This window comes from Marmota marmota, unplaced genomic scaffold (genome assembly GCF_001458135.2).
Source record: "Marmota marmota marmota unplaced genomic scaffold, marMar, whole genome shotgun sequence".
Lineage (NCBI taxonomy): Eukaryota > Metazoa > Chordata > Mammalia > Rodentia > Sciuridae > Marmota > Marmota marmota.
This window is the reverse complement of record NW_026000005.1, coordinates 6,489,781-6,504,726: the sequence shown is the minus strand read 5'-3', so window position 1 is coordinate 6,504,726 and position 14,946 is coordinate 6,489,781. Positions and strand designations below refer to the sequence as shown.

At 33.2% G+C, this 14,946-nt stretch overlaps 1 protein-coding gene across 1 annotated transcript in view; it reads right to left on the bottom strand.

Moving 5' to 3' along the window:
• Positions 1-14,946, bottom strand: part of Znf804a (zinc finger protein 804A) — a 295,321-nt gene that overhangs the window by 68,998 nt on the left and 211,377 nt on the right. The window contains exon 2 of the mRNA XM_015481056.1: positions 2,105-2,248. Coding sequence (XP_015336542.1) covers positions 2,105-2,248 — 144 coding nt within the window. The remainder of the gene's footprint in view (positions 1-2,104; positions 2,249-14,946) is intronic.

The window sequence follows — 14,946 nt, the reverse complement described above, 5'->3', positions numbered from 1 at the left end:
GTTTATTTGTTTTTAAAGTATCCCAACCTTAGGCTTTCAATAAATAATACTCTAAATTGTCCACCCTCAGCCAGTTTCTGCTTCTTGAAAGTATCCAAGGATTTTGGAATCAGGTGTTAAAAATATGGATAGCTGTCATTGGGTGACACATTTTTTCCTTAAAGGGAGAGAATTCCCTAGCCAAACACCCTCAAAGATGTACCCCTATCCTGAAGAGAAGGGACATAATGAATATATAGATTTTACACATTTTAAGCTACTATAATATCATCTCATGACAAATTGATCAATTGTAACAATGCTATCTACCAGAACATTTTGGAAGTGTATCTCTCTATCTGGCCTGATGCCTCAGAGAGTTTTCAAATGTGAACCTCTGGCCCTTCAAAATAACAAGATGGATCCCCCTAAATTCCCTTAGCTTATTTGTATAGAATATATAGTAGGCCAAGTTTAAAAGAATAAGGAAATATAAAGATCCTCAGGATAACCTAAATGAGTTTGACCTTTATGAAACCCTATAACTAAAATGTTATAATCTATTGAAAACCATATTAATAGCTATTAAAACACTCTTAAACAAACATATACATTTCTAAATACTTACTTTACTTAATGAAACATATGTGTAACAACATATCTTGTGCTCTCAGATTCCTAGGAAAAAAACAAGAGAACTACTTTCTCAGATTTGCCACCCTAGCAACACATTGCAGAATTATTTTGTGTGTTTATAAAATTAATGCCAACAAATTTAGAAAAAAATCAATACTATTCCTGATGGATGTTAATGTTCAAACCAAGCAATGGTAAATTTATATGTGTGCCTTTTTAGTAAGAAAGGAATATTTTTTATATTTCTATTTATTTAGACATTGCCAGAGTGCTAGTAGATCTAGTACATACCAGGAGAAAAAGCCAAGGGCTGATCATTAAGCTAAATGTTCATTAATTAATCACTACATAATTAAAGGCTAGTTTCTCCCTTCAACATCCTCCCCAAAGCACAGTTTAGTTATTATGAAAAATTGATAGCAAAATAAAATACCCACAATTCATTTATAAGCATTGAAAAATGTGATCATTTCCCCCTACTTTTTCTTATGTTAAATAAATCTGATTTTATGGGATGGTCAAAGCTATGCCTTTCATTTATATCCAAATGAGTTCTTCAGTCAGTCTTTGTAGGTGATGCTTAAATTAGAAAATGCTTTAAAGTAAAGCAAAAAACGCTATCATATCACTAGCAAAAAAACAAACAACAACAACAACAACAAAATCAAAGTTGAATTGGTAAACATAAAGCACACTAGAAAAATGAAATCTATATTAACTTCATGTCTAACATAATCACTATTTTAAATGCATCTTTATACAGTGTTACAAAATCAATCTTAGATTTACAATTGACAGTAAAATGCAAGAACATTAAAACAAACTACATTATACACATTACATACTCATTTAATCCATAACCCTGGACCATTTGTAACACACAGATTTCTATTTCTTTATGTTTCCATGGTAGTTGAAATCTAAACTGCTTTCTATAATGAGCTACAATCAGGAGCTGTACAAATTTGTCAGTGATGAATGGCATACGAACTGATGGCTGTCCCAAAAGATTATATTGCCCAGTGACTTTGTAGATGTCTTTGCCTGTGTAAGTACATGAGGCTGTTTGTCTGATGATGAAATTGCGGAAGGACTCATTTTTCAGAATGTGTCCCTCATCATTAAGCAATGCAAGCATGTATGTATAAAAATGTATTTACATTTGATGAATATAACATTGATTTAAATATTTAACACTTAGTACATTTGAGGACATTTAGACAATCATCACTTGTATAATATTGTTTTCAAGACACCAACACTCATGAAAAGGCAATTAAATGAAATTGTTGTACATCAGTCATTGGTTTCAAACTTTGTTTATGATGCTTTTTAAATATATTTTGCTAAGTATCATCAAAACCTCATCCCAGAATAACATCTTTAAAAACTAGAGATCAGAGAAAAATTATAAAATATATATTCATATTTTACATTCTACTATTCAAGTTAAGAAATGTCAGCTTTTTATGAAAAAAAAAATTCTTACCTGTTTGTGAGCATGGTCATATGAATTAATGTGGTTGTCAAATTCCTGATGCTTATAGTACTGCTTATCACAGAGTTCACAGTAAAAATTAGCCTTCAGATCTTCCAGAGCTTTTGCTATGGTATTCTCCTTCTCAGCATAGTCCTAAAAAATAAAATTTCAGGGAAGTTAACTCTTTCCCCTGAAGTTTACTTTATTTTGACAGTTGTCAACGTCAGTATACTCATGAGAAATAGAAACAGAATATAACAAAGAGAAAAATAAAGCAATTGAAATTAAAAGAAATTATGAGCTTAAAACTTGCATATTAAAAGACAAAGACAAAATATTCATTGTAAAAAAACAGCAGAAACATGGACAATAAAAGAAAATCTTAGGAAGAAATAGAAACTGTTGATTTGAAAGTTTGTATTGGATGTTAGGATAAAAAATGAAACTCATACAGCTGTTTTGATTTAAGTGTAGATTTCTGGCAACAGCTTAGTTAATATAAAACTTTCCTATGCTGAACATCTAAAATGTATCCTTTTCAAAGTAGTGTATATTGGTGTGTATATATTTAATTTTAGAATGTTTCCTTTAATATCTATATAATAACTTATTCATCTAAACTAGATTTCACTTGACTAACATTTTCATCTTTGCCCATATAAATTTTGATTGAAATTTAAAATGTCTTCTAGTCTTTGTGGAAAAAAGCACTTTTCTGCAAGTCATGTAAGTTATTTACCTAAACTAAATAGAAATAATCTGTATAGCACATGCATTCATGATGGTTATAGTAAATAAAGACAACTATACAACCATACCCCTGAAAAGAGGAAAAATATGATCAGTCATCATTAGCTTTTGTATAAGAACCATAAAATAGCAAAGTGTTTGTGGCTTTCAGATTTTCCTAAATTCGAATTTACTTGCTATTTCATGCCTGCTTAACTGTTAATGTTGCCAGGCACAAATAAATTTTACATGTTGAAACACTGGCTGATTTTTTTCACTAAATTGCTGATGTGAGGAAGATGTAAACTGCAGTCTGCACCACAGGAATATATTATGTTTCTCACTTGCAAATTCTCTTATATACACCTCCTTTAAAATTCAAAATAACTATATATTCAGTCCTCATATGCTTCCACAAGACACTTTTAGGCACTGGGACTTGGATATGAAATGATGTTATTCTGATTGTGGCAATGATAACTGTCTTCTCTAATATACAGGCTGGAAGGGACTCATAGTTTGAATGTTTAACTTACATGTTTCCATAAAGTCTGAAAGTGGTTTGCTAGTAATTTGATGAATGACTTATATTTTCATATTGTGTTATAATATATATTTGTGCAGACAACACATATAATAATAAATTTACCACAATTTAGGGTGCATGCTTTAGAGTAATCAACCATTTTTCATAAGCTATATATACCTAGTCTATTTCTATTTAAGACAGTTTCCCATTGTTAAGTTTTATGAGAAAGAGATGATAAATGTAAATTATTTATGTCTGATCCCATCGATTTCAAAAATTAATTTACCATTTCTCAGTAGATTTTTAAACTATTATTAATTATTCAATTTCATTACTTCGAAAATAGTTTAAATGATGAAAATGAGTCCTGTAGATCTAAACTGCTTACTGAATTTTCATTCAATTTTCAAAATAACACTTTGTGGAGGAGTCAATCAGAGTGAAACAAAAATTAAGTAATACAATTTCATGGCTGAAGTGTGTGAAACAGAGATAGCATTCCAACCAGTATTGGAATTATGCTAGAATGACAAAAAATTTCAGTTCAAAGCTGAATTAGGGCTCAGAATGATTTTGAAAGAACAGAAATTTCTTGATAAACTAGTTGATCCTCCTCATTAATTATAATTTCTGTAAAGTCATTAAAGCTTACTTCCTCTGACTAAATATTTGATTACTTCTTATGGCATAAGGTTTTTTTTTTTCTTTGTAATATTGGCAGTCCTTCAAAGAAGTAGTAATTGTTTCTTAATTGTTCTACCTAGAAAAGTAGGAAAAATTTAAGTGGAAAAGAAACTGATTCAGGGCTGGGGTTGTAGCTCAGTGGTAGAGCGCTCTCCTAGCATGTGCAAGGTCCTGGGTTCGATCCTCAACACCACACAAAAATAAATAAAATAAAGGTATTGTGTCCAACTACATCTAAAAAATAATAATTAAAAAACAAACTAAAAAAGGGGGGGATCTGGGGTTGTGGTTCAGTGGTAGAGCACTCCCCTAGCATGCATGAGGCCCTGGGTTTGATCCTTAACACCACATAAATGTATAATAATGATATTGTGTCCACTTAAAATTTAAGAATAAATATTTTAAAAACCTCATTCTTAAGTAACCTGCATTCTTCAAAAATATTAGTAATGGCATAGTAAATGCTCTTTCAAATGAAATTCTGATTCCTCAGTATAATTCATATTGAAGAACACTTACAGTGACTTTGTTATTGTATGTGTACTATGAGGGAAAGGAGTCATGTGTACAATTAATCGTGCATTTGTATGGACAAAACCAGTCCTAGCTGGGCTGAGATACCCCATAGCCACTCTCCTTCTTTATTATGAATATTGAAACAGCCATTGAATGACTATAAATACATTAACATATTAACACAACCATTCCACAATTTGACAAAACGATTCCACTGCAAGGATGATTTCAGAAAGATGGTGGAATAGGACACTCCAGTGTTCATCCTCCAGAGAAACATTAATTTAAACAAATAGCTACCATTAAAAATACCTTCACAAGTTCTAAATAAATGAGGCAAAAGATTTCAGAATATGAGTATAGCACAGAAATAGAAAGTGCTGCTTTAAAAGTGTAGAAAAGACAGTTTTACATTACTCATGTCACTTTTCCACCAGTTCCAAGCACAAAGTATGGAGAGAAATATTCTTAGAAGTGGAGAGGGAGTGTGAATATCAAACTTTGCCTCAGATATCATCACCAGCTTCATCTTGTCCAAGTAAAATCTAGTATAGGGAAGACCCCCATTACCCTAAACTCCAGGTTAGTACCTACAGACTGAGTTTCCAGGCTCAACCTGGTGCAAGGATGGGTCTCAAAACCTTAGGCTACAGGACTCTCTGATGAACTGTATCTTCAAAGCTACCCCAATGCTGGGCCAAATATGGATGCCCCAGGCTCCAGTCCATACCCAACACCGGACAGTACCTAGCAGCTCCACACTTTTGGCTCAACTCAGCACCAACCCAATTCCTATACAATCAGACTTCAGGACATACATGATCCTAGTTATCAGACTAGTCCCTGCAGATTCAACCTCTAGGTCTGCCCTTAGAGATACAGGAATTAGGTCTACACAGGCCCATGGGGAAATAGTCTTAGGTCTTCCCTATCACCAGCTTGGTATTCCTTGCTTAAAACACCAAATAGGCACTTGGGAATCACAGGGTTACACACTACAAAACTGAACCTTAAAAACTTTCAGGCCAGCCTCAGGATTCTGGATTCTCCAGATCTAGATCTGTCCCAGTAAATTTTATTTCCGGAGGGCTCTCATGAACCTTGACTTCAGAACCATGCTGTATACCCTGGTCATGTGGTGTTCTCTGAGGCCTCAGGACCCATGCCAGTCCATGGGGCTTTATCCTCTAAACCAGCACCTGTGCACTCATCCTACAAACCAACATCAGTGGACACAGGCTATATACTGGTCTCCATAGCCTCAAACCCCGAAGAACTAGGAGACCAGAGCTGCTCCAGCAAACTCAAGTAAGACCAGACCCACAATAGACCCCAGTACCAGACTAACATATATAAACAGAAAATTATATGTACATATCAAACCACAAAAATTATGCATAAATACATATATTCATGTTTATAAATATATATAGAGAAAAATTCTCAGTTTAAAATACACAGAATGAAAGTAAAAATATATTATACAACATAAGTAGCAGAATTGAGCAATTAGGGGAAATGTGTGATCTCAAAGACTGGGTGAAAAAAAAAAACAATGAAAACAATGGAAAAGAATGAAGAATGTTGTTGGAATTTAGAGATTGGCACCAAAGAGGGAATATTAGCCAAAGAATTTTGTGAAGGACTGGAAAAAGAGCAGTAGAAAATATTTTTAAATAAATAATAACAAAAATATTCCAAATCTGAAGAAAGATATAAATATCCAGGTAAAGGAAGGTCAAGAGTCTCCAATCAGATTCAATCTCAACAACCTACAACCACACAAATTATAATCTGTCAAAATAAGACTGAAAAAGGATCCTAACAGCAGAGGAAAAAGAAACGAAAACTACATAAGATAGTTTGAATAAGGTAAGCAATGAATTTCTTTCAGGCCTAGAGAGTGGAGTGAATTTTTTAGGATGTTGAAGAAAACAAACAATAACAAGAAATCAATAATGTTGTGCCCAGCACTGTTGTCATTTGTAATAGAAGAAAAACTAAATATTTTCCTAGAAAAACAAAGCCCTAAGAGAGTATCTTATAGGAATGCTAATGAGAGTTCTCTAAACTGAAAAAAGGGATGCTAATTAGTAATGAAAAACATGAGAATATATAATATTGATAAAATTAAGTACTGTAAAAGTAAGCACAAACTCAGAATACACTAATACCATCATGTTCGGGCGTAAATCACTTATAAATTTAGTAGGAAGGTAAAAGGCACAGTAAAATATAATAACTATAATGTACATAAAATATATAATTACAAATATAATTATAAAAATAGGTTAAGAAATATACAAAATAGATATAAATTATGACATCAAAAGTATCACAGGTGATGGCATGAAAGTATAAAGGTTTCTTATGGAACCAAAGTTAAGTCGTCATTATCTAAAGATATCCTATTATTAGTATAATCTGTATTTTTTAAAACTCAAAAATAACCACAAAGCAAAACTTTTATAGTAAATATAAAGCATATAAAGTTAGAAATCAAAGAATATTATTATAGAAAATTATTAAATCAAAAAGATGGGAGAACAGGAAAAAAGGAACAAATCTGATTCCTGAACACAGAGTTGTCATTGTTTTTTATTATCATCTTATAGATTAAGCCACCCACTTAAAATAACATTTCTGAAACTTTCCTAACCATATTTCCACTTTCATATCTGGAATTGATGTTTTTTTCTTAATATGTTCTTATTCCAGATGTTTGCATTAAACACTCATTTGGTTCTTGCACAGATCTGCTAAAATGTTATTTGTTCTATGATTACTTTTCTTATCATTCTTCTAAAAGAGAAATACTTTTTGTTCTTTGTCTTTTCTTTTATCTTTTCTTACAATAAAAAGATGTGAATATTTATTCAGGAAGAAAACAGTGATAGAAGACATTTGAGTGTTCAAGTCTCAAAACCATATTAAAAATAAAAGAGATAGTGCTAAAGAAGGGATGAGGAAAAGTGATTATTGTACTGTGGTATTGTAAGAAATACATATTTAGTCTTTGGCCCTAGCTCCTTGCAGAGCTTCTAAAATCCTTGGTATCTCCAGAGTGATGAGTGTCTTGTAGTAAGCAACACATATGACTGGTGGCTGGGAGTCCCTAGAAAGCTTCAAGATGGGGGCTGATCTCTGGAAAGACCAAGACATGATTAGAGGATCAAAACTTTCAACCCCACTCCCCAAGCCCTAAGGAGCTGTGAGGGGGTTAAAGATTGAATCAATCACCCATGGCCGATGACTTGATCAAGTATATATATATATATATATATATACCTCCATAAAAAACCCTACAGAGATCAGAGAGCTTCTGGTCTAATAAACACCTCAAAGTACTGCATCAACCACAGAAATCATTGAAGCTCCACAACCCATCGTTTTCCAGAGTCCTGTGAACCATCCTAGCAAATTATTAAACCTGAAGACAAGGTCTAGGTAACCCATGAATTTCAACTATACAGGTGACATGGATTTGGACTAGCATCTGAAGAAGGGACAGTCTTGCAGAATGAGCCTTTGACCTGTAAGGTCTGATGCTAACTCTGGATACAGTTAGTATCAAAACCGAATTGAACTGTAGGACATACAGGTGATGCCCAAAGAGTTATATTCATTAGTGTGAGGAAGAATTTCTTTGTATTTGATGTCTGAAGTTTCGGAAGTAGAAATGAATCCTACTAGTACTGATGTTAGTCTCTATCTGGTTTAAATAATTGCCCAATTTGGCAGAAAGTAACCATTTCTGGGTACTAAAAGCCTAATTATTATCTTAATATACATGTCATTTTGCTTCAAAATGCCAGGTTCTGTTGCCACAAAGACTATGTAATGAATCACAAAACACTTTGGGGGAGTTCAGGAGGGAAGTCTAATTCTTGAGGCAGAAAATCACAATTTTATTAAAAATCACAGATTCACTGAAAGGATTATACCAGAGATATGCTTTTAAACATTTTTTGTCCTTTTTAAAATTTATTCTAATGAGTTATACATGGCAGTAGAAAACATTAATGTACTTTGATATATCATACATAAATGGATGTAAGGGTTCTGACTGTGGGAATATTCAGAACAGTGTTTCTCTGGTGAGCAGACTCCTGTAGAAAAATAGACACCCTGTTTCCCACTGCTGGAATACTCTGCAGTTTTTCCCAGGAACTCTTAAAATAACCAATGTATGCTTAGCTGGATCACATATCTAATCATAAGCAAAACATCTTACATTGTGACCTAATGAAACCTATTGATATAAATAAAGCCAGCAGCTCAGATTAGCAGCCATTTTGCTATTTAACCATTTTTCCTCTGCACCTTGCCTCTGTCTCCTTTTGAGTTTTTTACACACTGAGTATAATTTCTCATTTTTCTGCTTGTACATTTTGTATCACATCAGTTATGTAGTCATATATGTACATAAGGTAATGTTTGTTTCATTCTACTATTCTTACTATACTCCTCTCCCCACTTCACTCCTCTCTACTTAATCTAAAGTAAATCTATTCTTGCCTAGCCTCCCTCTTTATTGTGAATTGGCATTCACATATCAGAGAGAACATTTGGCTTTTCGTTTCTTGGGATTGGCTTATTTCGTTAGCATGATATTCTCCAGCTCCATCCATTTACCATTTAATGCCATAATTTCATTGTTCTTTAAAGCTGAGTAATATATTATGTGTGTGTGTGTATCATTTTCTTTATCCATTCATCTGTTGAAGGGCACCTAGGTTGGTTCCATAGTTTTGCTCTTGTGAGTTGAGCTGCTATAAATATTGATGTGGCTGCGTCACAGGAATATACTGATTTTAAGTCCTTTGGGTGTAAACTGAGGAATGGGATAGCTAGGTCAAATGGTGGTTACATTTCAATTTTAACCTTTTTTTTTTTTTTTTAAGATTCCACATAAAGGCAAACTCCTCTGACCATGATCAAAGTGAAAGCAGAGAGTGAATTTTGGAAGGGCTGTACATTGAATATAATATGCCTATGGACAACTCTGATGAGCTCAATTAAGTACAACCCAACATCAAGGAAGAAGCATACCTCAATGTTCACATTTCTGAGAAATGGAGCAAGAAGTCCTCTCGACCCTTGGAGGCATCTGTTTAATTTTTTTTCCCTTTGATCACTTGAGTCCTAACCTGTGACCAGTACTTGTTGAACTCTCTGATCAATTTCAACCAGTAATTACTGCAACTCAGGAATGGATGGGAAGACCAAATTAGACTTTTTATTGGTTCTTTTAGTTATACATAATAGTAGAATTTATTTTGATATAATTATACAAGAATGTAATATATCTTATTCTAGTTAAGACCCCATTCTTGTAGATGCACATGAGAGTGGGATTCACTGTGATGTTTTCATACATGTACATAGGAAAATTATGTCAGATTTATTTGAATTAGACTTTTACTCTCATGTTTAGACAAATTATTTTAAGAAGATGATCAAATTTGAAACTGTCCTGCAGTACCAAGGTTGAAAGGGGGTCTCATCCTTCAAGGAAAATAAGAAAAATCATATTAGATTTTCAACTCTGAATGCCAGCTGATGTGTCTTACAGTTCTAGTTCACACATATAAAATACCATAAATAACATTCCCAAAATTAGAATTGCATAGAAACAGACCTTCTAGAGTCACACTATGAAATATGAGTGATAGTTATCAAGGGTACTTCTTTCACTATAGGAGTCTCTTAAATGACATCTGGTGTGGTCACACACACCTCTAATCTTACCTCCTTGAAAGTTAGGAATCCTGACAACACTTTCAAGGTCAGCCTGGGCAATTTAGGCAGCCCCTGTCTCAAAATAAATTTTAAAAAACTCTGGGGAATTAGCTCAGTGGTAGAGCTCTTTCTGAGCAAGAGCCCTTGTTTCAAATTTTAGTACTGGAAAAACAAAACCTCTTAATTTCTAGGCAGCATCCATTTTCTCTGAAAGGTAGAAGATAGGCATGTAAGGATGTAATGTGTATCTGTTGCTTTCTTAGCTGCAGCAGTGGTCTAGGGTAAGATAGAGTTGTTTCTCTGAGTAAATTGTCTCATGTTGATACTAGATTAACTTCTTTCAAAAATAGAGACTGAGATAATGAGCTTAAGTATTTTAACCATGTGAGTTTAAGTGGTTTATTTGGAATCTCAGGAAATATTGGTAAGAGAATGTAAAGTGAGCTAGAGTAGGAAGCAGATAAAGACCTGTGATTCCATCTCTGTGCAGAGCTTGAAAATCACCATTCCTATGTTAACACAAAGAATTCTAAAATACTTTTTTTAAAATTTGAATGATCATAGAACAGAGACCATAAGGTATAACTCTACTTCAAACACTGGAGAAAAAATCACAATCAAAGAAATATAGAAAATAAGATCTAATTATTTGGATCAGTAATGACTACAGCCAAGAAATGGTAGGGTCTCTTGAATGTTAACTGAAAATTGCTGTAGGCAGACTGTGTAGGTGAGACAAATTTTTTAAAGCCATATCTTAGGGGAATGCCCAATATTTTGTGGCACTTATTTATTTATTTACATTAATAAATCCCACCATGTTCTCCTAATGGTGATCAAAGAAAGATTTTTGTGTCCTTGGCAGATGGATGTAAGATTAAGTGCTGTCAAATAAACCAGTAACAGGCTCTTATCTGATAGAAACCTCCTTCTAAATGATAGGGACTTCCACATATCCTTTCAAAGACCATATACCAGCCAGAAGAGAGGATTTATATCCATTGAGACCATGTAGGCTTTCTATCTCTCCTATGTTGGGATGAGGGGTGGGGGGTGCAACATTGTCAACAGAGATCAGAGATTCAAGGACATAGATTGTGATTCTGCAGCTAAAAATTGAAGTAGGAGTCTGGGAAAACAATAAAAAGTTTTACTACATTAAAAGCAACAACTGTAAGAGTTCTGACACTGAGACAAGACTAGTATTAATCTTGATCAAAAGGTTATAGAATTTCCCCCTGTCCTACACAACTTACAATCAAGCAACAGAGCTCTGGTATGTTTTATTAATGCATTATAGAATGTAAGAAATAGATGTGGGAAAACACAAAATTAAAAGGTGCTCAAAATCAAGAAAACAAAAGGGAGTTAAAGCCTTCTGCAGTTGTAACTATAGAAGACTTTAAACACAATCCAAGAAGTAGCCAGATGAGCACAAATGCTTACACTAAAGTCTGTCTTACCTCAGTTTCTATTGCCTAACATATGTCAAGACCTAATCAAAAACCATGATAAATGTTAAAAAAATAAGAGTCTAAAGAGAAAAATCATGTGTCAAGCTTTGATAATCCAAAGATATTGGGATTCAGAGAGTGAATTTAATGTGCTAAGGTCTTTAAAGGAAAAAGAATAGAGTAACTTGCAAGAATAGAGGGACTATGTAAACAGAGATAGAAACTCAAGAAAGAATAAAAAGAAAATGCTAGAAATTGAAGCAACTGCACTGAAATAAAAAATGGACTCTTCAGTAAACATATTATGACTGAGGAGTGATCAGTGAACTAAAGTGTGTCAATAGATTCTTATCAAACTGAAATGTAATAAGGAAGTAGAGAAGGAAGCAAGCAAGCAATAAAACGAGCAGAAGAAATCATCCAGAAACTATGGGATAATATCAAAATCTGCAAATTTGATAGTATGCATTTATAATATCAAAATCAGAAGAGAGAGAGAAAATGGAATAGAACAAATATGAAATAATTATGGGTGAGAACTTATGAAAATTAGTAACAGACACCAAACCACAAATCCAGGAATCTCAGAGGAAACCTTAAAAGATAAATAACAATACAACACCAGGAATGGAAAACACATAGCACATCATATTCAAATTGCTAAAACCCAAAGAGAAAATCTCAAATTTATATTTTAAAAAATGAAAATAAAAAAGAAGTAAAACCTTACTGAGGAGAAACAAGGATAAGAATTATAAAAATATACTTCTCATTAGAAATCATGACAGAAAGAAGACAGTGGAATGAAATATTCAAAGGATTGAAAGAAAAAGCAACAACCTATAATTCTATATCCAGTAGAAGTATTCTTCAAAATTGAAGCAGAAATAGACTTTTCCCACAGCAACAAAATTCCTGAAATACATTTCCAATAAATCTGCCCTTCAAGAAATGGAGAGAGAGAGAAAAAAAAATCTTTATTGAGGAAATTAGATTCACAAAGTTTTTGAAATTAAATAAGTGAAACTAAAGTGACTCATTTTATTTTAAAAACTTTTAATTTATCCAAGAGAATATTTTTTTTGTAAACAACAATTTTAACAATTAAGTAGGTGGTTATAGCATACGAATAAGTGAAATGAATCACAGCATGTAATAAGTGACTGGAGGAAAAATCAATAATACTTTCTTATAGGGAAGTGCATTATATGTATTTATAGTATTATGAGAAGTTAGATTTAAATTAATGAAATTTACAATGTAAATTCAACACTAGCCATTAAGTTGTATTAAGAAGTATAACTGATAAACTAAGAGATAAAATTAAATCATTAATTGCTCAAAGAAAACAGAAAAAAAATCAGAAAAAGTTGGGAATGGGGAGAGAAACAAACAGCAACCATAATAAATAGAAAGCATTACAAACAGCAGATATTACTCCAACATTTCAATAATTGCCTTTAAAAATGAATGTTCTAATTATACTGATTAAAAGACAAAGATGGTTAAAGTAGATGAAAAAGCCAATGTAACTACCTGTTATCCACAAGAAACCACCTTAAATGTTAAGAAAACAGATAGGTTGAAGGTAAAAAGGATGGAAGCCAATAAGATTGTGTTATCAAGGAAATTACTACAAAGGGCAAATGGAGCTTTCCCCTCAGGAAGCTCTGGAACCTAGCAGAGGACATAAACCTTGTGCTTTTCAATCTACAGAGTAAGGCAGCTATGCTCTACATCCAACAAACTCCTTAAACATTACTTGATCAATGTCCATAGGGCATTAGCATTTCAGCACTTGGAATTTTTTGTGTTCCAGGAGGATGAAGTGATCCTTGGTGCCTGGAATAAGGCAAATAATTCCAGTTGAGGGAATCACAAGATTCTTTTCAAATAATGACTTATTCATTGAAAATTGAGAAAGTATCAGAAGATGAAAGAAGGGTATAGTGGATTTTACATTCCAGAAAAATGAATAGTATGTGTAGAACTATGAAATATTAGAGTTTTGAAAAGTTACAAGGCATTTGATGTGGTTAGTAGACTTGGTGCATATTCTAGAGCATGGTGAAGGACTGCTATTGGTGACAATGATAGCAGAGGCCAAGTCAGACCCTGGAGGTGTTCATATCTATGCTATGAAGTATGATAAGTATAATCAAAGCTGATAAGAAAACTCTAAAGAATTTTGAGTAAGAAAGGAACAGATTGGCATTTTAGGCAAAAAAAAAAATTATAACTGCAGAGTAGAAAATGAAACAAGAGTTAAGACTGGAAGCAAAGAGACTAGTAAGGACAATATTTTCCAGGTGCCAAAAAATAAAATACTTAATGGAAAGAGGATCAATCGGGACAAAGATGATGGAAAGGTACTGGGGATCTGAGAGACAACATGACATGAGAGTGTGACTGATAAAATGAAGGTTTCAGAGGAGAACAGCTCCAGCTGATTGATGGGGACTATTTCTTTCACAATGAAGAGTGATTGGGAGGTGAGATAGTAGATGTGCTATCTAAAGTATCTACCTTTAAAAGGGAATGAAAAATATGAGATTGTAGCAACTCATTTCTGGGGGGACCACCCTACTGAATTCATAAAATCAATCTATAAGTTTTATTCTTTATCAAGATTTAAACTTTCCAGTGTTTAGATATGAGCTATTTAATCTTTTCTAACCCTTACTCATCTCGTTTCATTCAATTACAATGTTTATAAGCTATTTATTGCTTTTTTTTTTAATTACTATTTTTAATTTTTATTTTTTTTAATTTTTTTTTAATTTTTTATTGTTGGCTGTTCAAAACATTACATAATTCTTGATATATCATATTTCACACTTTGATTCAAGTGGGTTATGAGCTCCCATTTTTACCCCAAATACAGATTGCAGAATCACATCAGTTACACATCCATTGATTTACATATTGCCATACTAGTGTCTGTTGTGTTCTGCTGCCTTTCCTATCCTATGCTATCCCCCCTCCCCTTCCCTCCCCTCGCCTCTTCTCTCTCTGCCCCCTCTACTGACATTCATTTGTCCCCCTTGTATTATTTTTCCCTTTCCCCTCACTTCCTCTTGTATCTACTTTTGTATAACTCTGAGGGTCTCCTTCCATTTCCATGCAATTTCCCTTCTCTCTCCCTTTCCCTCCCATCTCTCATCCCTATTTAATGTTAATCTTCTTCTCATGCTCTT